The following is a 24,055-nucleotide window of genomic DNA, read 5'->3' on the forward strand; positions in this document are numbered from 1 at the left end:
GCAGCTGCTCCGGGGAGCCGAGCTGAGCCCAGGCTGTCAGGCTGAGCTCCACCTCTGGGCTTCCAGCAGGTAGTCTGAACACTGGGAAGGCCCCCACTGAGGGTGGGGCCTCCACAGATGGTGCCTTCACCACCCCTCTCGTTGTCTCACTGAGAGGTTGTTATCTGCTTGATAACAAAGCTGGTTTGAAATGAGCTCCCTTATATCACGTACGTTATGGTAAAAGTTCAGTGCAGATACAGGATGGAGGAGAAGCTTCGGTTTTGTTTCTCATATTTCACACTTCATAAAATGTGAGAACAGGGCATTTGGGGCTAAAATGAAGAGGAAGTGGTTTATGCTTCTCTGTCAAAAAGGTGAGAAAAGTCACAGTGTTTGTGGCTATTCTTCACGCTTGTGAAACTTCATTTCTGTTGTGGTGAATTGTGCATTTTTCTGCTTTCAGTATTTTTCTCAGTATTTCTTTTTTTTTTTATTAATGTTCCGCTCTAATTTACCCTTAAGTGTTTTTCCCAGAGATTCAAGCATCTGAAGGGTTTACTAATTAGACACACAGTACAAATGATCTTTCACAAGCTCTGTATCTTATCCGGAGTAATTACATGGTGATACATTATTCCTGGATAATTTCCAAAAAGAAGCTGCTTTGAGTCAAACTCATTTGTTCTCTCTCTTTGGGAAAAGAAAATAGAAAAAAATAACGTCTGGATGTGCAACAGAATAAGAGACTTTTGCATTGAAATCCACCTTTAAAAGTCAACTCTGATATAGTGAAGGAATGCTTTAGTCTGCCTGATGAGTGTAGATCATATAGTGGCTGGCTGCTCTTGATATAATGTGCTCTCATTTGGTCTGAGAGTTGATTTAATTGTCAATGACAAGGCAGGATCTGTCTGGCTGGTTAATTTTGGGTGTACTCTTATCAAGTTGGGGGGGGGGGGGGGGGGGGAGTGCTGGACGGAGACTTGGTAAGCATTCACTGACCTCAAACCAGACGCAAAAGTGTTTGACTGCTGTTTTCATTTAGCCCCACCCCGGTCCCACCTCCAGCCCCTCCAACCTCAGCCGTTGTCAAACTGAACTGACACTGACACTTCCTCATCTCCGAGCTTTCAGCTGACAAGGCCCAAGACCAGCTTTTCCACTCCTATCCTGCCTGATATGTCTCTGGGTCATCTTGTAGCAGGGGGGAACTCTGGTCGGTTTCCCCCTTACGTAGGCTGGTCTTGTTTTCTCTCCAGCACAAAAAGAAAACGGGAGAGGAGCCTCACCAGGCTGAGGGCCAAGGGCACACACTTGGTTACCCATGACCTTGCCTGTCACAATCCCTCAGCACCAGCCCTGATTCCTAAACAACAGAACCCTCACCAAACCAATCACTGCCGCCGGTGCTCCTCAGTCTTACAGTGTCTGAGAGGCTACACCAGGGTCACCCCTCCCGCTCACATATTATTATTATTTTTAAATAAAACACCACTTATTGTCTTCCAAAAAGCCCAGCTTTCTCTGTGTAGCCCCAGGACAAATTCATATTTCAATCCCTTGGGGATCGGAGGTTGGGGCAGAATTCACCTTCCTGTCAGCATTTTTACCCCACGTTGTCCCCAGGTCTTTATTTATTTCATTTCAGCGCTCGTGTCCCCACTCACAGCATCCACTGAATACCTATTTGAAGGAGAATGTGATCAAGAGGTCATGCTATTTGAACCAATCTGATTGGCTGTCAGCTCCAATCTGACCGACATAGCACCCCTGTTCCTTGTGGGTACGCTCAGTGGCATTGGCTGCTGTCCGTTGTCAGGCCAACGAGCAGCCTGGGAAGGTGGGAAGGGAGGGGGGTGGCCAATCTGAGACTGCCACTTTCCCTCAGCATTAGCATCTCACTTAATGACCAGTTAAGAGGCAGCCTGGCAAATGAGTTGTGACAAGTGCTGCAGAAAAAGGAGTCTTTTTCCCTCATATCTCCCGCCTCTCAATCACCATTTAAAAGGCTTGACGGCCTGACATAATTCCACAATAATTATCACTCAGAGTATTCTTTTCGGGCCAGGAGAGAAGTCAGATTGGATCTCGTCATAGGGTAATAATGCTGACCAACAATAACTTTGTTGTCACTTCTCTCATCTGCGTCTCTTGCTTGATCCTCAGGGAATGGGCAGTCGGCTTTAGCGAGCCAGTTCAATCTGGTTCAAGTGAAGCAGGAGCCAATGGACATCAACTCTGGGGCCTCCCAAGACTCAACGCAGGAGCACAGCCTGGACCTGAGCAAGAAAGACCACAGGTACATAGCTGCATGGAGTGTAGAGGGTTAATGCTATATGGAAAACGTTGATTCTTGTTGTAAATTCACCTAATATATTCACAAAATAAATCAACAAGGAAATACGGTTTCTCTGATTGATAGATGATTTCTACAGTCTTGGCAGCCAGGGTTATGTACGCAATTATTTATCAAAGAATATCTCATTTATATACATGTGCATACAATTATAAAACCCTCAACATATTTCTCAATATTTGTGCGAGAAGGATGTTTATATAAAACGTCAACCCCAATCTTCCCTCCGACTAACAGTAGATCTTATTTCTTAAGAAGACAGCATTTTTCTTCTTCATTATACAGGCACACCTTCGTGATAAATAGTAATATTTACTGTTCTCATGCAAATCTTGACTAAACATTGTTCATTTTCCTTGTTCCAGTAATGAATCAAACGGACACCCTGTACCCGGGAATACATCTCTTTTATCCTCGCTTATGAATAAGGTAAGATCCATCCATCAAACGCCTTTCATCCCAAGACAAATTAGCGGGACACGGAGGGGCCTGTTTGTTTTTTAATGTTTCACCGCTAATAAGATGAGTTTGTATCATTTAAATTTTCCAGCCATTTTTCATACAGTGTAATTTTCACTGCACCTCTCACAAATTAATATAATGAAGCAGTAGCTGGGTGCCATGCCAGATATATAGAGATGTTTGTTTTTTGATGAGTTGTTTTGAACTCGCCGTCCATTTTTTCTCCCCCTTTATACTTTTTCTTCTCCCGCCTCGCTCTCCATTTATTTATGGAGTTTGTAAATTATTTGATTAAAAAGTCAGAGGAGAAAAAAACAACAGGAAGGCGCTGCCCTCATTTTTTACCAAGTCTAAATGGTAGCGCATGGAAATGTAGTTTTTTTTTGGTGAAGATTAAAATGGCCATTGTCTTAATCATACATCTTATCTGATTGATACAAATGTGCCAGTTGGTTTCCATCACATTGATGATGTAATGACAGATCAGCCTCCCTTTGTTTTACCCTTGCCAACTGGTCAAGCCCTCCTCCCTCCCGTCCTCCCTCCCTCCCCTTCACACACAGACACACGCGTCATCTTAACTTCTGAGTTGCTCTCCTCAAAGCAGTCATTAAACCCAGACAGTAGAGAAGCTTGAAGACCTGTTGTCGAACAGTTCCTCATGTCACGTCAACTTTTGGGTGTTTGATTCAAGCCTCCGCATCACATAAAAGGGTTAACTGTTGCTCCCAGGGGACGCTTGGCAAACACGCTTGGCCTGCACTCAAGCAAAAGCCTGGATGTTTGTAAATCTGGCTGCGCTTTTTTGCTTCGCCAAAACATTTGTGTGTGTGTGTGTGTGTGTGTGTGTATAAACTCTCACACTCTCATTAACATATGCAAGTGCCCAATACGTATGTTCAGCTAACCCAGCAGCTGGTTGTTTATGTGCTATGTGTTTTGTAGATGTCACACGTGAACCCTGCACTGTTCAACGCCATGAACCTGACGACAGAGCTGGAGGCAGGCCAGGGCGGCAACACCTCGGAGGCAGCACAGTATCTGAACAGAGTGCTGAAGAGGCCCCTGCCAGAAAAACAGACTGAGATCTGGAGTACATACCTCCGCAGGTAAAAACGTGGAGAAAGAGTCACTGTAGTTTCATTCACTTAGTTAGACTCATTCATTTTGGTAGCGAGAAAACACTGTACTGTACATAAAAGGCATTTTTCTGGAAATACGCCACTGCATTACTGGAAACTCCCTGAAACATAAAGAATCTGGTCTTGCAGGAATTTGAAATGAGTTACAGTACACCAGACCTACGATGTTTACTGTCAGATCACGAGTCAAACCAGTTGTCCTTCACATTTGTCATCTTTGTGAGAAGGCAGTACATTTACAGTCTACATTATCTGTCTATGTAAAGGTTTGACACAGATGACTACTGTGAGTCCCAGTGTGACTTCCTTCAGAAAGTGCACTTTCACTGCGTGGTAGAGGACTGTGGTGCACTCTTCAGTACCGTGGATGGGGCCATAAAACATGCTAAGTGAGTGTCCCACTGGTTCATAATCAGAAAATATTATCTTTCCACAATTGAGCTTTTGGCTTTATTGATCAACATAGAAATGAGCTTCCATCTTGTTTCTTTTTAGCTTCCACCTCCGGGCCACGTTGAAAGTGAAGTCGGAGCCTTATTTCAGTGAGGGCAAGGACTCCAGTGAGGGTGCCTCGCTGCAGCCTGCTGCCCCCGTCTCTATGGCCAACAATCCCTCCATGGATGTGGCACACCTCACCTCCTCTGGTGGATACGGCTCTCCTCCTCCCTCCCTGCTGGCCTGGAAGCAGCTGACCGGCAGCATCCCTCAGATGTCGGCCTCGATGCCCAACCTGCCAGCCAACTCTCCGCTGGCCACCACCTCTCTGGAGAATGCTAAACCACAAGTCAAACCGGGTTTCCTGCAGTTCCAGGAAAAGTAAGAGAAACATTTATTTGCCTCTTGTTACATTGCAGTTGCAGTATGTTCACCATATGTTGATTAATGTGCATTTTCCATTTTTGTTCATCCAGTGATCCCTGTTTGGCTACTGACTGTAAATACTCCAACAAGTTCCACTTCCACTGCTTGTTTGGGAATTGCAAGTATGTGTGCAAGACGTCCGGCAAGGCCGAGTCCCACTGTTTGGACCACATCAACCCCAACAACAACCTGGTGAACGTCCGTGACCAGTTTGCCTACTACTCTCTCCAGTGTCTCTGCCCCAACCAGGTGAGTGCCGCTTGGTAACTCAGCCAGGAGCTGAATCACCGACTGTCATCTCCCAGAGTTTTCTAAGCATGAAGTATGCTATCTATTAGACCAGTATTTGAGGTTATTTGACTCAAGGCTTTCACAACCGCCACTCTCCGTCTTCCATCTCTGCTGCAAAAGACAGTCGACTCACCCCAGTAATGCCTGTTTATATGTCAATGATGTCATTTTGACTGCCGCATTCTCCTCTCAGAAAAGGCCAATTTAGCTGATATTACCCAATAAATCATTGTCACTTGCACAGTAAACAAGGCTGTCTGGAATAGGGCAAAAATCAGGGGAATGCTTCGCAAATGAAACCTAAATGGCAGCCCCTGCCTGCTCTCATGAGCCCGTATTTGGAAAACCATTTAAATGAATTCATTAATGTGTCGAAAATCACCCCTCTCACAAAAAGTCCCTCCCTCCCCCCTCCTCCTCCTCCTCCTCCTCTCCCCTCCTCTCCTCCCCTTAGTCTCCGTCTCCTGAACTGAGCAGATCTTATTTGGCCCGGTCCTCAGGGACCTGGGCCTCACAAACAGATGGTGGTGTACAGACATGTTGGAACGGAGGGGTGTTTGAGGAAAGCCTGGATTTAAAAAATAAAAAGTCTTGGTGCTTAGAAATGTGGGATGTTCCAAATGACCAGAAAGAAAAAGGCTGTGAGGTGTTTATTATGTTTTAGGAGAAAGTGTGTGAAGTGTTCACTTCTACTGTGCACACAAGGAAAGATCAAATCATATTAATCAACTCCTTTGGCTTTCAAACATTCAGCACATTTAACTGATGAAATTGGAAATGATGTGTTTCTTCTGCAGCACTGCGAGTTCAGAATGAGGGGCCACTATCACTGTCTGCGGCCTGGCTGCTTCTTTGTCACTAACATTACCACCAAGCTGCCATGGCACGTCAAGAAGCACGAGAAGGCGGAGCGTCGTGCCGCCAATGGCTTCAAATATTTCACCAAGAGGGAGGTGTGTGGGAGGCTGGGTAAGAATAAATCCCCTCTGATATAAGTATAGTATAAGTCTAGTCTCTTTCTGTCTTTGCCGTGTCAGCTGAAACACTCCAGCTTTTAATAAAGTTCCACCAGAAGGAGGATTAAAGGCGTTAATTTGAGAAAGATGTAGATTGATTTTTTTTTGTGGCTGTTGCAAGAGGATATTCTCTGTGTTTACAAAGGGAGACAGACCAGTGTTGGCAAACAGTGTCCTGCTTTGTGAGTTGTTTAAGAGGCATGAAACAAGTCTGCCTCATAGGTTTTGTTGCTCTGTTTTGCATATTCACAATGGCACTTCAAGTCCCAAAGGTAGTCTTGCCTGTACTATATGAGCAATAACGTCAAAGGGGGGCAATCACATCCAGGTTGTTTTCTTCTTCCCTTTGCCCCTGTCAGAAATGAGCAATTAGGTTTGTGTTTGTTAATTATCCGGCTTGTCTGGTTTAGCCTGTTTGTGTTCTGAAGCTGCGCCTCACAGCCACCGCTGCCATCACACCGAAATGAATTAAAAGTGATCTGTTTTTTTCAGGCGGTTACACAAGCTTTTCAGAACGCAGAAACAAAGCAAACAAAAACAGGCCCTAAACAGCTGTTTTTTGTCCCCAGCCTGATCTGCCAACTGTATTGTTTGGGCTGGTGGAAAAAAGGGAAAGGATTACCATCGCTCGCACTCCAGTCATAAAGAATTGATGGGTTGCCAGTATCCATGGCAGCAACATTAAACTGAACACAGCTGATGATGTTACCTGGTTTCTGTCTCACAAAAGGCCCTCCATTTCACTGGGGTTACTGTTATTTGCTCAACTTTGCGTGTTTAAAACTCTGTGTGTGCAAAAAGCTATTTGATGACACAGGCGTGTTGTGTTGGGTGCCATGGTTACTGACATGCTAGCACCTGCCCAGCATGTTACTTTTTCAATTATTTCTGCCTGCTTTTATATAATGGTATTTGATTAACAGGCAGAAAAAAACGGAGCATTCATTTAATTTGAAATCATAAAGCAATTAGAGCTAGAGCGGTTAAAACACTAGAAAAGAAGAGAAGAGTATGAAGCAGAGAGCGGCACGATGGAGAACAAAAGGAAAAATGACAATGGAGATACTTTGACAAATGAATTTAATATGGTAATAATTGTATATTTACTTTGGTTTGCAGGGGTGTGTGCATTATTGGCCCACAGAAAATGAGAATTTATTTATGTAAATTCCTAATTGAATAAAGCATGTCAGTGTAATAAAAGAGCTCCACAGGTTTAGTGCACAGAAGCCTTGACTTGCTCAGTGTGACACCGGAGTGATCTAATATTCCTCCTACATGTACACTCCCAAACACTTTGAAAGCGATCCCTCTTTTGTCGGCGCTATATCCTGAAATTAAAAAAACCTAAAAATATTTCACTTTGTGTTTGATCTAATCATAACACCGCCACACGGGTAATATTGCGTTTTAGGGCAGTAGCTGTTCTCAGACGTCTCACAATGAGCCGAAGATAAATTAATCTGCAAATGGAGAGTTTAAAAACTGTTACTGTTTTCTCTTCGCAGGTTGTAAGTATAACCAAGTCAACAGCCACTTCCACTGCATCCGCGATGGTTGCCAGTTCTCCTTCCTGCTCAAACACCAGATGACTTCGCACGCACGCAAACACATGAGGCGGATGCTGGGGAAAAACTTTGACAGAGTCCCGTCCCAGGTAAAAACAACGCAAACTGTGACATAAGACATGTGCCAAACCTGTAAAGGGTAATTATCTGAAAACGCCTCAGTTCACTAAAACAGGTGCTAACATATGCTAACGAAGCCAAGTACCTCACACGCCCTCATACTGAGCGATGAAATGCAGAATGTATTTGTATTTATGCAGTGTAGATGTTTAGATCTAGTTTCCTATTTCTAAGGCTTGTGGATTTAGAATGTTACCCAGATGTTTTTAAAGGAAGTTACATTTAAAGTGTATGTTCCCACAAACGCTCCAACAAGCACTGCTCTGTAAGTCTGGTTATAGAAAGGGAAAAGAAAAATAGAAATGAGCTGCTCAAGTGTTTCACTGCAAAAGGTAGAACAGAGTTCTTTTATTTTGGCTCCTAAAAATGTACTTATTTTGTGTTGCTATGAAAAGTCTACACAGCTTGTGTACCGAGCTCAGTTGCTTTAGTCGTGTCTTTATTGTGCTACCTGCTCTATGAGTCAGATTCTGGGAAAAGAGTAACGAGTTCATTTGGTGCAAAAAAGAGGGCACTTGTCACTTCCTGTCATACCAGTCAGTGACAAATCACTCATGACATTCTTTTGATTAAATGTTTAACCTTAACCTCTGCTTCATGTACCGTAAGTGGATTCAAACATGTGGATTTTCTAGTTCTGTTTGTTTGCTCGTATGAGAGCCAACGTTTGTCCCTTTACAATAAAGTTTTTTTGTTTTCTAGGGGATGCCACTCAGTCAGAGGGGAGATGGATCCGGCATGATCCATCCTGGTATGAACTCCAGCTTCATGGATGAGACTGATGATTACATGGACTACATGGGAGGGGGGGGCAGCCCCTTGGGCCTCTCCTCCGAGTCCTCCAACCAGGACCGGAGCGGCACCAGCACACCTGTAGCCAACGATGGCTCTCCAGCAGGTGAGAAGATGTGAAAAATAAATACCAGCTGCATGTGGAGCTTTGATATAGTTTAGTCTAAAAGGTGAATACAAGTTTTCCATTCTTGCACTCAGCATCGTACATCAGGCTTCACTCAGTCCACATTCATCCGCCTCACCCAGAAACCAGCAACTTGTCATTTCATTCTTCAATCAATAACATAATGACACATCAGTCATAATACACGAGCTTGATGACAGCGCTGTATTCTTATGTTCTGAGTCGTGGACAAGGTCTTTTGCAGTTTGCCTGGTCATCCTCATAAAACATCCATTTTGCACATCAGTGGTTTGAGTTATTGCACTGTATGTAGCTTATTACATTTCCCTTTGGCCAGAGATCATCCCGGTGGCTTTGTGTCTACTTTAGCACTTTTAGTAGTTTGAATTGTGGGAGAAAGGGAAGGAAAGGAGAAACCGCCTCCTTTCCCCTTAAAACTTACTGAGGAAACAGATTCTCCTCTGCTTTTTTTCTAAATCTGAGCCTGCCTGTGATTTTCACATTTCTCCATGTGTTGCCAATATGATCCACGACTCATTGTTGTTTTGGCTGGTGTTTGGGTTTACTTGTCTTGAATGGGCCTCATTTTGTATCATTCTCTTATCTTGTATCTTTCCCTTTTTACCTCCCATCCCTCTGTGTGTGTGTGTGTGTGTGTGTGTGTGTGTGTGTGTGTGTGTGTGTGTGTGTGTGTGTGTGTGTGTGTGTGTGTGTGTGTGTGTGTGTGTGATTTGGCCCTTGTTCTTGTGTGTGAACCCGTCTTTGTGTTTCTTCCCCTCTTGTTTGTCCTTCACCCTCTCTGGTCGACCTGTCTCTCCAGGACAAGGCTGGCCCGGCACCACTTCTGCTCCTAGCACCCCTGCTGACACTAGCGCTACCCACAATGCACCTCCTTATTCCCCTCCTCCTCCGCCACCTCCTCTCTGCTCCACTCCTCAGCCTGGCCTCCAGTCCCAGACCCCATCCCTCTCTCCTGCTCTCCTCCGACCTCCTCTCTCCTCACTCCCATACCTCCTCTCTCCATCCTGTCTGTCATACTCTCTGCTCAGCGCCTCTCTGGGAGCCACTCGGAGTGTTGTCATGCCAACCAACACACCAGCTTTCAGCTCCATCATTGCCACTCCGTCTCCGGTTAAAAATGACGTCCCTATAGTGCAGGATGCTGCAGGTACTTATCCCCGGTGCAAACCAACACTGCAGCTGTCAGTCTCAATTGAGTCCTGTGCCGTATTTAACTGTGATTCTCTGCAGTATTGTTGTGGAAAGACGGGAAATAAAAGGGCTTTCAGCATGCAACAAATGTAGAAATGTGTTTACTGAGTGGGGTAGAGCAACAGAGTAAATGTGTATAGTTACCTCACCTACACCTCTGCGTGTATTTTCACTTTTAGTATTACTAGATTTCGGCACAGAGCAGTACCATTAGCACCTGTAGTTCGGAGCCTGGGCCTTGTTTAGCTTCCATTAACAAGGCTGCTGATGCAGCCTCCTATTTTAATCACGCCTCAAGTTTTATCGAGGCCCACTGCTTCCTGTCTTGCATTACAGGGATCACATCATTAGCAGTGACCCCAGGGTGTAGCAAAAGGTGGGTGCCCCTCATAAAACAACGTGGAGATAAGAGGGTCGGTTAAGACCCACAGCTCCGCCTCTGTTTGGGGGCGAGAGACACCCTGTAAAAGTGTCATGTTCCAAAGTTAATCTGTCATTTCCCCCCCTCCTTGAATCATTCTGGGAATTAGGAATAAAAATGGTGTGGCTCTCTGTGCTCGCTCAGCTGCAAACCAGTTTTAACGTTGCACATTAGAGTTTCAACCAGGAAGGTCTTGCAATATAATTTGCTTGTAGTTTTACTTTGTGAACCAAGTGATGTGTTGTTTAATCTGCTTCCTTCCTTCTTTCAGGCAACACCATCTCCATTCCCACGGCCACTGGTGCGAAGAAGCGCTTCTGGATCATCGAGGACATGTCACCGTTCGGCAAGCGGCGCAAGACCGCATCGTCACGTAAGATGCTGGATGAGGGGATGATGCTGGAGGGCTTCCGGCGCTATGACCTCTACGAGAACTGCAAGGATCCGGGATGCCAGTTTTCTCTGAAGGTGACCCATTACCACTGCACGCGTGAGAACTGTGGCTACAAGTTCTGCGGCCGCACCCACATGTACAAGCACGCGCAGCACCACGACCGCGTGGACAACCTGGTCCTGGACGACTTCAAGCGCTTCAAATCTTCACTCAGCTGCAACTTCCCCGACTGCCAGTTTTCAGGCAACAGCACCCACTTCCACTGTCTGCGCTGCGGCTTCCGCTGCACCGACAGCACCAAGGTGACGGCGCACCGCAAGCACCACGGCAAACAAGATGTGATCAGCGCCGCCGGCTTCTGCCAGTTCAGCTCCAGCGTCGATTGCGAGGTTCCCGACTGCAAATATAAGCTCAAGTGCTCGCACTTCCACTGCACGTTCCCAGAGTGTAAGCACACGGTGGTGGGAATGTCCCAGATGGACTCCCACAAGAGGAAGCACGAGAAACAGGAGCGGGGCGATCTGCCGTCTGTGTCGCCCAAACAGGAAGGGGTGCACCACCTGGGAGGAAGTGTGTCTGCGGTCCCTCCAGCCTCCATGGGTCTTTCCACTTCCTCACCGAGTGACTTCCACGGCTTGTCCCGCAGCATTAACAGCAGCGCTCCCTCCATGCTCTACCCAACAGGCGGCATCGGGTCCGAGTACAACCACCTGTACGCGCCATCTTCCATCAGCCTGGACGGCTCCCTCAACCTGGGCACCGACACCAGCAGCTGCCTGTTCTTCCTGAAGAATGCAGCCGGTCTGGGTCTCAGCGACTCACTGGACCTCAGCACCAGAATGCACCACGATGTAGCGCGATCTAGCAACAACCAGGCACCGCCGTTTGGTCTGCCGGCAGCTCAGGACGACACCACAGGAACATCCGGAGAGGCTGAAGATGACCTGTCGCCAGAGGAGGAGGCGCACGCAGACGAGGAGGAAGATGAGGAGGAGGAGGAGGAAGAGGAGGAGGCAGGGCTCAACACTGACTCGAATGACGATTCGATGGCGGAGCCTGACGGTGAAAAGGACAATGGCGAGAGTTTTGATGCTTCCGTTAACCACACTGATACTTCCCGACTGGAAAAGCAAGACGTTGATCCATGAAAAAAAAAAAAAACTACTAGTGACTGTAGGAACTGAAGAAATACTCTGTGTACTCCGTGTACTCCGTGTACTCTGTGTACTCCGTGTACTCTGTGTACTCCGTGTACTCCGTGTACTATGAACAAACAAAAATGAAAGTGGCCTCATTTATCATGTTTAGAGACTTCAGATGACATCAAAAAACAACAACAGCGTGGAGAAAAATGATGGCCCAAAATGATTTATTATGATGTTTACAAGATGACCAACATTATTAATTCAATTATGCATTAAAAAATATGAACGGAGACACACAGAATTAGGCCCTGGTTTACACACGGGGCAGCAATGTAAAGCATTTTACTACACATCAGTCTTTTTGTGTGCGTGCATGTTTGACTTTAATTTATTTGAATTTTTTTCACTTTTTTGTGTGTGGTTAAAAAAAGAAAATGTTCGAAAAACAAAAACAAATCTCTCTATATAACTATATATGTAAGTGTGTGTGTGTGAACGATGATATACAAAAGGAAATTGCTGGCACAGGCGACATGAACTGCAGGGCCGTGGAGACAGACAAAGGGACGTGAATCACTAAGGGGAAACAGGATGCGTTCAAACGGTTGATCTTTTTTTCCTGTATTAATATTATTATTAATTATTATTATAATGAGACACTGAGAGAACAGTGAGTTACATTTTGCTTGTTCCCATCTCTCTCAGATGTTTTTCTTTGTTCTCAATGATGAATTGACCAGTAAATACTTGGTCAGTGTCGGCAGTCGGGCGTCCAGCAAGCCGCCGGTCCCAACAGTTCTCTGACATTCTGCTAGAAATGTTCGACTAGCATCAAAACCAAGCTCAGCCCTTGTACTTTTACCCCCTGCGGAGGAATCAAGTTTGTGTGTGGATAGTGCACTTTTATATTAGCTGACCACGATGATTTACGATGATGATGATAGAAAACTCATAAGCATATTTAAAAATATTTTTGTTACCATTTGCATCTTTGCATTACAATGTCGTTTCGTTGTGTTGTTAGTCAGAAGCATATCGATCTGTAAGCAGGCGAGGTTGTGATTAACGGCCGGGGAGTCAGGATGTGGGGGGGGTCACACTGACCACAGGAAATGATGAGTCACTCAGAGCGAGGGGGAAGCGTCAGGGAGTGTGTTTTATGTTGAAAATTTACAGACCGAAAATGTCTCACCGGCATTTTGTTTCCATTCACTATGGCTGTGGTTGAGCTCCTGTTGTAACGGATTTTATTTAATATTTATGTGACCTTCCAATGAGAAATATTAGGGTGTTATTGCACTTTTTAGGTTCATTTTTACCGTCTGAAAAAAAATATATGATATATATCTTTTAATAGGGAATTTTGCTTTAAAGATGTTGTTTTAGTTCACTTTTGCTTTAATGCACAAATAGATGTTAGTGTGACAAAGAACTGTCGTTCTGTGATTTATTTAAAGACTGGTTGTTTTTTTTTTGCTTCTGTGATTCGACAGGTTTATAGAAAAAAGAAAAAAAAAAGGAAATGGGTGCACCAGAAAGACGGTGCGCTGATGAGAAACACTAATACGGACTGTGATTTTAAATGAATTCTTAAGAAGTTCATGGCAATGCTCACTTACTGTAGTACTAAATTATAAATCTGTCAAAGCCACCCTCTGGTTTATATTGAGCGAATATGTTCGACAGAGACGTGGACACACTGATCATGAATTATCTCCTGAGCTTGGCATTTGAAAGGAACGATCATAATATAGGGAATAAATGTGTGTGTAGATGATATTCCTCCAGATATTGTTTTGAGAAGAAAAAAAAGGTTGTACAGTATTTTCCTCTGTAAAAAATAACTATATATGAACAAAATGCTCTTTGATGAACAGCTTCCTTTAAAAAGAAAACCGTTAAGAGGAGAAATGAATAATAAAAAGTTAAAAATTCAAATAGCCTCAACATAGTTTGCTTGTGTGCGTGACCTTTTTTAAGTACCCCAGATTTTTTTGGAAAAGGTTGTTCCTACTGTAGCGTTGGCAGATTCCGTTATGTTTGCAGTATCTTTCTTTTTCCAAACTATGTCAGAAGCTCAAACTAAAATACACTGATTTTAATTAATTCATCGATGTTTCTGTTTTATTTAATAACTCGTTTTAATCATTGTCATTTTGCTATGTGTGCGCTTCTGTTTTGTTTTTCCTCATGAATTGAAATTCTTGGTTTATTTTTACTTTGCTGTGGGCATGCCTCGTTCACAGACTGAGCTGTCTCCCGGGACGCTGCAGAGCAGAGGCGTCGCCACGTTTGTTTGGCTGCTCATCAGATAACTGTCGGGTCTGGGAGACATTGTGCACTTGAAATCAGTTTATGTGTGTGTGCGTGTGTGTGTGTGCGTGTGTGTGCGTGTGTGTGTGTGTGTAAAATAGCAGGATTTGTAAAAAGTTGAAAATAAAGAAACTATAATTGTTATAACAATACACATGTAGTAATTGATAGTACTTCAGTCTGAGGACATTTTGGGTCACGTGTGGAGGGGGAAAGGTGCTGCTGGACGCCAGCAGGGCAAAAGGTCACAGCAGCGATCTCTCTGTCTCTTTTTTGTTTGTCTGTCAGTGACACTACTGAAGTGTGTGTGTGTGTGTGTGTGTGTGTGTGTGTGTGTCCTCCTTGAGAAAGACAGATAGGCCACGGCTGTAAGAACACAGACCTGTGGCTCTGTCCCAGCTGCTCAGAGTTTCGATTCATATTTCATGACCTTGTGCGCCTTTTCCCTGCTTTGCTCCGCTTTAAACCCAACTGGGACACTTTTCTGTCACAGAATTTGATGAAAACAAACAAAAAACAAACATCTGCATTCATGCAGGTAGAGGAATCAACAATATTTGTTGTTGGGGTCGCCCGTTGTTCATGCTTGACATTCTGGTGCGAGAACAAGATCAGAGCCGAGGACCATTAGGGAGATTTAGAGGCCTGCTACTGCTAACAAGATGGCTCTCTGTGTCTTGTTCAGTGTTAACAGGGCACATTTGTTTTTTTTAGTTCTGTTTTTTTCTTTTTTTTGCCTTGAGCCATGTGCTGGGTTCTCCTCCCACTCCCTCATGTCACCCAGTGGCCAGTGTGCTGGTTCTCTCTGTCCCTTCGTCTACAGCTGTTCCTGTCCTTCCTCCTTCTCTTCCTTGTGATGTTTTTTTTAATAAAAAAAAAAAAAAAGAGAAAAACATTTCGGGTAAAGGCATCACCATCTGTCAGCCAGCTGGCATCCTGTATATAATCTACCAGAAAAAAAAAGAATAAACATGAAAATTATATTACACAAAAACCAGACGGAAACGACCTCCAAACCCTGCATAGGCTGCTGCCGAGACGACAGATCATTTTACTGTTTTAATTAACCGAGTAAAAAGGATGGTATAAAAAAGTGGTGGGGAAATAAACTGAGATGTATTTCTACTGCTGGGAAAAAATGTAATATGAAAGCCTCCTGCTTACTGCAGCGTCCTGGATAAACAGAGCAACATTTTAGACTTTGTAAAATATATTGCACTTTTGGACTAAAAGCCATCTCCCGTTTGCGTTCAATTTGGCTAGACTCATGAGACATTTTATATGAAAAGCAGACAATGAAGCAATTTTTTAAAAGTCTACTTGAATTTGTTGCCCTCAGCACTACCATTCATTCTTGTCGTATTGCTTATTTCCACTTGGATAACAGTGCTGTTCATCTTCATTGTGCTATATTTATGTTTTTCTTCTGTTTCTGCATGTCTTATGCAAAGATTGAGCTTTTCACTCAGTGAAATAAAAAACATATTGAACGACTTTAGGCCTGTTTTCCGTGTTCATGTCTTTTTGAATGTCAAAGAAGAGTACGACACATCTTTCAGCACATGTATTCTTTCTACCTTTTCACAAAACACAACACCATGTCGTATATATAACAAGTGCCAACAATTTGTGCGTGTGTGCCGGCCGCCGCTGACACGCAGAGGGTTGATGTGCCAGGAACAGGTTGAGTGAGCAGTGTGGAGAGGCGACAGTCGGGGCTGGGAAAACACACGACAGGTGTGCACTGCATATGTGGTCACATGACGCCTATAAGGCAGATTAGGGCCCAAACAGATGAAGCGCTGCTTAATGGCAGCTTTTATTAAGTTCACAAAGCGTGGAGGGAGGGGGGAGGGGGACAGAGGAAAAGCAGGTGGCTGGGTCTGTGCACTCTTAGATGAAGACAGATATTATACAGCGGAGTCTGAAGAGGGTAGCCACTGTGGAAGGATTTATGAAGATTTGCCCGCCCTGGACTCGCCGCCTGCCTGTTCCCTGAGTCCTGCAGTAATATAGCCACAGAGAAGAATGTGCCAGCAAAGAAGCCAGAGAGTGTGAGCATATAAGATGAAACTATAATAATACCTGTAAGGTTACTGCTGCAACAAAAAGGCACAATATACAGACAGATGAAACATCATTTATACACAACTAATAGTGACACGTTGGAACATTTTAAGTTTATATAAAATATATAAAAGATCAGATTACATTTAAGATAATGAGCTGATTGTGAGACACATTTGACATGCCTTATAGAATAAGTGCACATTTTAAAATATCAGTATACTATAATAACAAATGAGAGAAGTATCAGATGTATGAGCTATCATATAACAATATCAAAAACATACACAATACTGGGTTTGAAGACATGAATATATGTATTGTAACAATAACATATAGACCTAAATAGAGTATATTTAACTACAAATGTGCCATACATCACACATCCATTACATGAAGCCAACAGAAAGACGTGATAATGTGTATAATCACTATAATATAAACATATTTGAGCGTACAGGTGTCATACCTGCAGAAGAATTAACTAAATGTTTAAGAACATTAAAGGCACACTGACTGTGATCAGCGGAGTCTGTTTGGACTGAACGTACTCAACAGTGTGAAGGCGAACAGAGACCTGCAGCGCTCTGTGTGTCGGGCCTGAGACAGAGATACTTGAGTGAGATGTGATGTCAGTTTAGTGCACATCTCTCTGCCTCCAGGCACACACCATTCAAACGGACAGACTGTTCACTAGGTTGTTAATCTGCCATCTCCCCCTCAGTCTGGTTCATGTTTCCAGACTCACATGATTTTAGCTTCTTTTGTTTGGAAGATATGTTGTTGTTACTGAAGCAGACATTATTTCACTAATAATTGCCTGAAGTGGAACCAGATGAGCAAATATGAATTTAACAAAAACTACAGACCATCTTGCGATGGGATCACACCAGACGTGACGCCAAATAGGGCCAGGGGCATAAAGTGGGGGGATCAATGGCCCCTTCCCCATTTCCTATTCCCATACTTCTGGCGCCATTACTTGTATCATATAGTATATACATAAAATAAAATGTCATAGTTTACCAGTCAATAAAAATATCATCGTATAACACATTAACATTTTCTGAAAAAATGTCATAGTATATGTAAAAGAAAAAATGTTGATAAAAAATAATAGAATAGTCAAAGTATAATATGTCATAAAAAGGCGTAAAGTGTGTCTGTGGGGGGGGGGGGGGGGGGGTGGACCTTTGCCCACCTCCTACCCTCCTACTTTCTGCGTCCTTGCTCAAACCACCCTCATCTTATAACTCTGCCTTCATTTCGATCTCATCTACACAAATGTAAGTTTTGTGACGCCAAATCGTGCCAGGGAGGTGAAGTGCAGGTGGCCAATGGCCTCTTAACCCCGTTTGCTCGGACCATGCCCATCTTCGAACTCCATCCTACTTTGGATTTCAACTACACATCTGTAATGTTCATAACTGCATCTTGCACGCTTGCGACACTAACACGGTCACATAAATCTGACCACACACTCACACACACACACACACACTCACAGACCAGCGTCTCCGTCGTGGCTGGTAATTAACTTTGCAGTAAAATACTCATCACTTTCATAGCATTATTTATGGTTGCAGCATTTGTTTTTCAGCATAAAAGTTCAGATAAACCCACATTTTACAGCTTATTACCGCTAACAAGTGGCCAAAACAATCAGCTAATGCAGATTTTAGATCAGACAATGGAATTAGTGATTTGTTTCTGGGGCAGAAAGCCCAGAACCAACATGCACAGAGCGATCAGAGCAGAGGCCAATGTCAAATAAGAGTCACCTTAATCACCAGTGTTTTACTTTTAAAGAGAGGAAACACTACTGTTGCAATAACTCACATTTTCTGACTAAAATGTTCAGCTCAAGAAAAGCAAAAATCCCAAGTAGAGAAACCTTTTGCATAAAATGAATGAGCTGCCGTCTCGTATCTTTTGTCATCAGACAGTCCGGTTTGTAGTTGATAGGCCCCACAGGTACACACTATATATCACGTATCATGTGTATATGACTGCGCCGCTCATTTTACTGCTTCATTGGCCCGTTTATAGTTCACGTTTTTGGATGAGATGTTTCCCCGCGTCTCTTTCAGCGCTCTGCCCGAGTTAGACCTCTCTTTAAATCCGCTGCCCTTTGCAATAGATTTCCATTTATCTATTTTTGCATGTGTATGGGCTTATTTTGGAAAGACCTCAGTCACACGGCAGAAAAGGGGGCTGTGTGAAAAAAGCTGCTTTGCCATTGGTAGCAGCTGTTGCTGCTGAGACACCTCTGAGGAAATGGAGAATTGGACACACATTCATCCAATTTACCATTAACAAGACCTTATTGGATGCAGGGCCATAGGAACATGCGGCTTTGCCTTATGTGGCTCTGTTTAGATATGCTGCTGTTCCACGTGTGTGACGGGGACTGAGATAGTCTTGGCATCTCTGTTTGGGGATCTAAGTGTGGTGTACGGAGTAATCTCAAGTCCCTGCATTGTTACATGTAGCTACTGTGAAAATAAGCAATTCTTACCATTTGTATTCAACAACAACATCGAACATATTACCATTTAAGAATAAAACTTAGTGGAAAAAAGAGACAATTACTAAACATCAGGGATTACAATGACAAGAATTTCCATTCCCACGACAGAAGCACTGTTAAAACTATCTGTAGGAAAGTCTGATTTCGAAAAACGAAAGATTTCCATCCGTTCTATATTTTCCACATTTAAAATCCAACCACACTAAGAGAACTGGGTTGTTGTTAAGCTCTTCAACATAGCAACCACTGGTCAGCTGAGTGTTGACTTCATCCTCCTTTAAATATACAAATATATAATTATCCTATAAGGATCCCATGAAGCACAGATCTACTTCTGTGTGCTCAGCAGGTTTTAAATCTCATATTCTTCTCTTATGTAACACCTGTGTGTTGGGGGGAGCACACGGGACATTCTCTAGAGGGAGGTGTATCTACAAATCTTTGTCTTTCAACACATTTTTTCTTCTGTTGGGTCACAAAGATAACAAACACATTCTTCTCAGTTTTGCTAAAACATCAGTTAGTGAAAACAAACAGCGGCGGTATTAACTTAAAAAACCAGAATAACCGGATTCAGCTCTCCGGCCGGATCACACGGAAAAAAGAAGTTGAGCAAACGGTCCGGAAACTACTGATAAGGTCGTCATGGTAATAACCCACTTTTATAAAACATCATTATTTCGGTTGTCATCTCTCAGAGAGGTCATGTTGTTAGAAAGCAGGGATTCTTGCTAATGAGAGAAATATGAATCTTTACGACTTTACCATAGATGTGAAGCTTTTCTTGAGACATTTTATCACTTTAGATTATGAGTTTGACTTTTAGAGGAAGTTTAAAATATTAATGCATTAGTTCCCCACATGGACAATGAGGTACTGAACGCCTGGTGGATGTTCCAGTCACCGTGTTCATGTCAATGTGGCCATCCTGCTCAAAATCAAACATGTGCTGAGTTGGGAACAACCAGAAGTGAAGTTGAAGTGAACACATTTCCAACACGACGGGGGGTGGGCGGGGGGTGTAATGTTACACGGGAGATGTTATTTGGTAAACACGCAGTTGTCATCTTCCAAACACAAACAGAATCCAGTGGAAAGATTAGCGTTGAGGCCCCTTAAACAGCTTGTGAAAAATGAGCCTCCTGTCAACCCTGTTACATAAATGTTTACTGAGAAATACCAAACATTGTGTTCTATTTGTTTTACTTTGCCTCTAGTTTGCCCATTGCCACAGATTAGTCATCCCCAGAGTTAAACACGACTTTGCCAGCAGAACAAACAACTAGTAGCAGACAGCAACCAGAAACAAGTGCAGAAAACGGCTGATCCGGGCTGGCTCGCAGCCACGCAGCCATTACCCTTCAAGTAGTTTGCTTCACAATTGGACCAGAGGTCTTCAGAGTTGAGTGGGAGCGTTTCATCACTTTATAAGTCTTATCCAAAAGGGGAGCGCTTGGAGCAAAAAAATAAAGAATAAAAATCTAACGGCCCGGCGCTCTCAGAGGCCAGAGCAATTCTCATTTCACTTCCCTTGCCACAGTGCAGCACAGCATACTGGCAAGTGAGGCCCGCTGCTGCTGCTTTCTTGGCAAACGGAGAATTCTTAAGTGCTAAGCTGTAAATTTGCTTAATTTGACGTGAGTCCGAGGGGAATGGTATCATTTTCTTTCAGGGAAAAAGCCTGGCATATTGGCTGACAATAAGCTGGAACGGTCCAACATGGTGTTTCTGCTCTGCGATGATGGCAGTAACACACAACGAGCAGCATTTGACAGAGCTGTAAAACCGTTTGACTCTGGCACCGGCGCTGCGTGACTCATTCTTATGTTAATGCTGTGAAAGCCTAGAAACACTAATTTCTGTGCAAGAAAAGGATGATTTTCTCCTCAAGCGGCTTAAAGTGTTTGTTTGTACAAACAAGGAAGTTGGTAATGACTGAATGTGAGGATGTTTAAGTCACACACACCCGTCATCAATCTGCCTTTATAAAGTCCTCTTATTCCGAGCACCCATGCCCATCGAGTCTTATTTACATAAAGAAAAGAAACAAACAACCAGAGTTTTGGTCACAAATTTTAAGGAAGTATCACTTGTTTCATTTCTGACTTTGAGCTGAGAGCAGTTACAGGTCAAATACAAAAAGAAGAAGAAGAGAGGAACAGATGTGGAAGCACAACTGTAGAGAAGAGTTTTCTATACATAAGAACATGTGAATGCCGCCTCATTAGAGAGCAGAACAAAAACATAATTATTTATAAAATAAGTAAGTTTGTTATGTTGCACAAATGACATTAAATTAAAATATCTCATTGTTAAACAATATAGGATTATATCTTCTCCAACATTAGTCTACACTGAGTGCCTTGCTGATATCCTCCATCTATACAATACATAAATGGACACGCTATCGATGTAATATAATCCTTCTTTATATACTTTGGTCCATTATATCAATGCACTGGCCTTTCTCACACTGCAGACACAATGTGATGAATCTCAGACTTTGATGACAAGCACCGTTGTTGTCGCACGCAGACGATTTAGCTTTAGCAACTAAGTAACAACAAAACTGTGCAGAAGTGAATGATTGACAAAGGAATAGCTCGCTGTGGTTAATTAATAACAAGGAAACACTTAACCAGTTTGCAGCAGGTTAAAGTTTTGTAATGTGCCTGGTTGGTTACAACTGTTGCAATACATTTAAAATTAAAGCATTACAATCAGCTTTATTTCTGTTGAATGACTCTTGAATATCTCCCCCCCCCCTCCCCCCCCTCCCCCCGCCCCCACATGAACATAAAAAGACCGGTTTCAGTATCACAGCTGTGACCTTCATAAAACAGAGCTGGGCAACAGGTGGGCATCATGTGTGTGCTAATCTTCCATATTATGGTTCTTGATAACAGACACTGCACAGCTCCGCTCAGTTAAAACTCAGTAATTTAATATGGAATACATCAGCAATGTGATATTTGTAGCATGGAAGAAGCAAAGGTTGGGAAGATTCTGCTGATGCTAATAATAGAAAATGTCCATCATTCACTGAGGGGTTTCTGTTACCAGAAGAATCTGCGAGTACCGCAGACCCTCCAAAACAAGACATTGGGTGTCCACTGAGGGATTTTGGGATTTATTTTTTTCACTCGCTCTCCTCCTCACTGAGGACATGAAAATGTGGATTGTATTTCGCTGTGACAATCCGATGCCAATGTCGGAGGACAAGGTCGGTGAATGTGCAGCCTTCCCCTTTCTTTACCCATCAATTCTAACGTATGGGCTTATGGAGGGTAAAAGTTTGGGCCTCTGTGTATCTGGTGATTCAACGACTACAATTAGAAAGCTACAGGCCTATAAGCTCATTTATTATGTAAAGGTTCAGGGTTTAGAACAGGGGGCGTCAACGTTTTTCAGGCCAAGGACCCCCAAACTGGTGTAGCTTGGTGCAGGGACCCCCTACTGTATATATTGTATAGAAGCCCCCCCCCCCCCCCCCCCTTCTATACAATATATACAGTAGGGGGTGTGTGGCGCAAATTTATTTTAGTTCACCCCTCTCCTTTCCTCCACTCTGTCTCTGACTGTAAGTGTGTGTCACCGCCCTTGCTTTATCTACAATTTTGCGACCCCCCTGCAGTACCTCCACGGACCCCCTGGGGGTCGCGGACCCCCTGTTGAAGACCTATGGTTTAGAACACTAAAAATAGTCACAATAGTCCTTAAAAATACATAAAAAATGTATTTATTCTGTGTACAGTCTAAGTCTAAGTTTTGAAGTCAGCCATGAAGTTTGGTGCAAGCATTCATGTCCCCCCCCCTGTGTGGATTATAATGACTTTGCTGATCCTCTGACTTTAAATCCAGCGCCATCGTCAAGTTAATAATTATTTTCTTATATCATATTATTAATCCCTGAAGAACTAAGTGTTTAAATATTTAGACATATAGACATTAAACAGCTAAACACGTTAGCATTATCATTATGAGGTTAGCGCGCTAACACTTAAATCAAGCTGTGTCTCCGTGCAGCTGCAGACTCCTGGTCCTTGTTCATGTGCCACTTCTAAAAGTTGAATCGCCCCATTGTGAATGCAAAAAGATATATAGAAGACAGTGCTTGAACTTTCTATCCCTTTTTATTTCATTCTCCGTTACCGACACCCCCCCCCCCCCCTGCCTGTCTTGCCGCCAGCATGCTTTAGGTGTTCCACAGTCAGGCCGTGTGATTAGTCTAATTTGCACAAGCGCTGGCGAGTGCCGCACCTGTTGCCTCTGCGCCGCCTGCAGCCGCGGTCCCTCAGCCGGCTGACAGGCCTTCCCTTGGATAATCCAATCTCCTCACAACGGCATCGCTGCTCTCAACCAGCGCAGGACAAGGGCATTCATTTTCTCTACCTCTTGTCTCCCTTCGTGTTCTCATGGCCACCATGCTCCTGATGGCTCATTATTGCACCATTCATAAATACTGCCTGTTCCCACCTCCCTGGTTTTTTACAGCCTGCTGCTGTTTCCCCTCACCATCGCCTTCCTCTACCTGCCAATAAGGTGAGCAAAGCTTTCCTTCAGGTTCAAAAGAGGCCCAACAGCCTTCCACATGACAGCCTTCCAGTATCCATATACTCCATTTGGATTTGAAACAGCGCCAGGAGAAAATCAAGTGACACAGGCCACACAGAGTGGGAGGGTAGGAGGGAGGGAATGTGATCCCACTTGATTGTTGAGAGTTTATATAGCGAGTGATGACAAAGTGCTTTATGACTTTGCAGTGTTCACTGGGCTCTGCGATTGAAGCCTTATACAGTCAAAGCCCCCCGGTGACCTTGGCTTGTCAAATGTTCTCATTTTCCCCAGGAAGGAGCCAGTGTTCAGCGGCTGCTCAGAGCTGCTGAGCTGCTTTTAGAGAGACAGCCGCGGAGAGCTTTTGGAGGTGACCCATGCTTCCTTACTTTCACTGCTCAAATCACGATTGAGGAGAAGCATCAGTCAGAGTTTAGGCCTCTGAATTATACCATAAACTATGTAGAATATAAAGCCATGAATATTTCCGACAGGGCTAAGAGTCTGCAGCCATGCTTGAGCTAAATGCTAATGGAGGCATCCTAACAAGCTTACAATAATATTACCTTAATAATAAGCTTTGTAAAGCCATTACCTTAATAATAAGCTTTGTAAAGCACCTTTCATAGAAAACATGCAGCTCAAAGTGCTTTACAGAAAAACAACAAGAAACGCTTGGAGTTAAAACAAATGCAGGTAAAG

General features: G+C 43.6%; 1 protein-coding gene across 7 annotated transcripts in view; it reads left to right on the forward strand.

Moving 5' to 3' along the window:
- The window catches only part of casz1 (castor zinc finger 1), a 77,787-nt gene extending 62,091 nt beyond the window's left edge, over window positions 1-15,696 (forward strand). For 5 of the 7 annotated variants that reach the window (XM_029435749.1, XM_029435752.1, XM_029435750.1 and 2 more), the window contains 11 exons: window positions 2,149-2,281; window positions 2,704-2,767; window positions 3,746-3,909; window positions 4,209-4,331; window positions 4,438-4,758; window positions 4,854-5,052; window positions 5,892-6,063; window positions 7,619-7,767; window positions 8,501-8,696; window positions 9,538-9,885; window positions 10,622-15,696. In XM_029435749.1, the coding sequence (XP_029291609.1) occupies window positions 2,149-2,281; window positions 2,704-2,767; window positions 3,746-3,909; window positions 4,209-4,331; window positions 4,438-4,758; window positions 4,854-5,052; window positions 5,892-6,063; window positions 7,619-7,767; window positions 8,501-8,696; window positions 9,538-9,885; window positions 10,622-11,892 (3,140 nt within the window). In that variant the 3' untranslated portion in view covers window positions 11,893-15,696. The remainder of the gene's footprint in view (window positions 1-2,148; window positions 2,282-2,703; window positions 2,768-3,745; window positions 3,910-4,208; window positions 4,332-4,437; window positions 4,759-4,853; window positions 5,053-5,891; window positions 6,064-7,618; window positions 7,768-8,500; window positions 8,697-9,537; window positions 9,886-10,621) is intronic. The other 2 variants (XM_029435754.1, XM_029435755.1) reach the window with 1 other exon arrangement.
- The last annotated feature ends 8,359 nt before the right edge of the window (window positions 15,697-24,055 follow it).

Source organism: Cottoperca gobio, chromosome 7 (assembly GCF_900634415.1).
Source record: "Cottoperca gobio chromosome 7, fCotGob3.1, whole genome shotgun sequence".
Classification (NCBI taxonomy): Eukaryota; Metazoa; Chordata; class Actinopteri; order Perciformes; family Bovichtidae; genus Cottoperca; species Cottoperca gobio.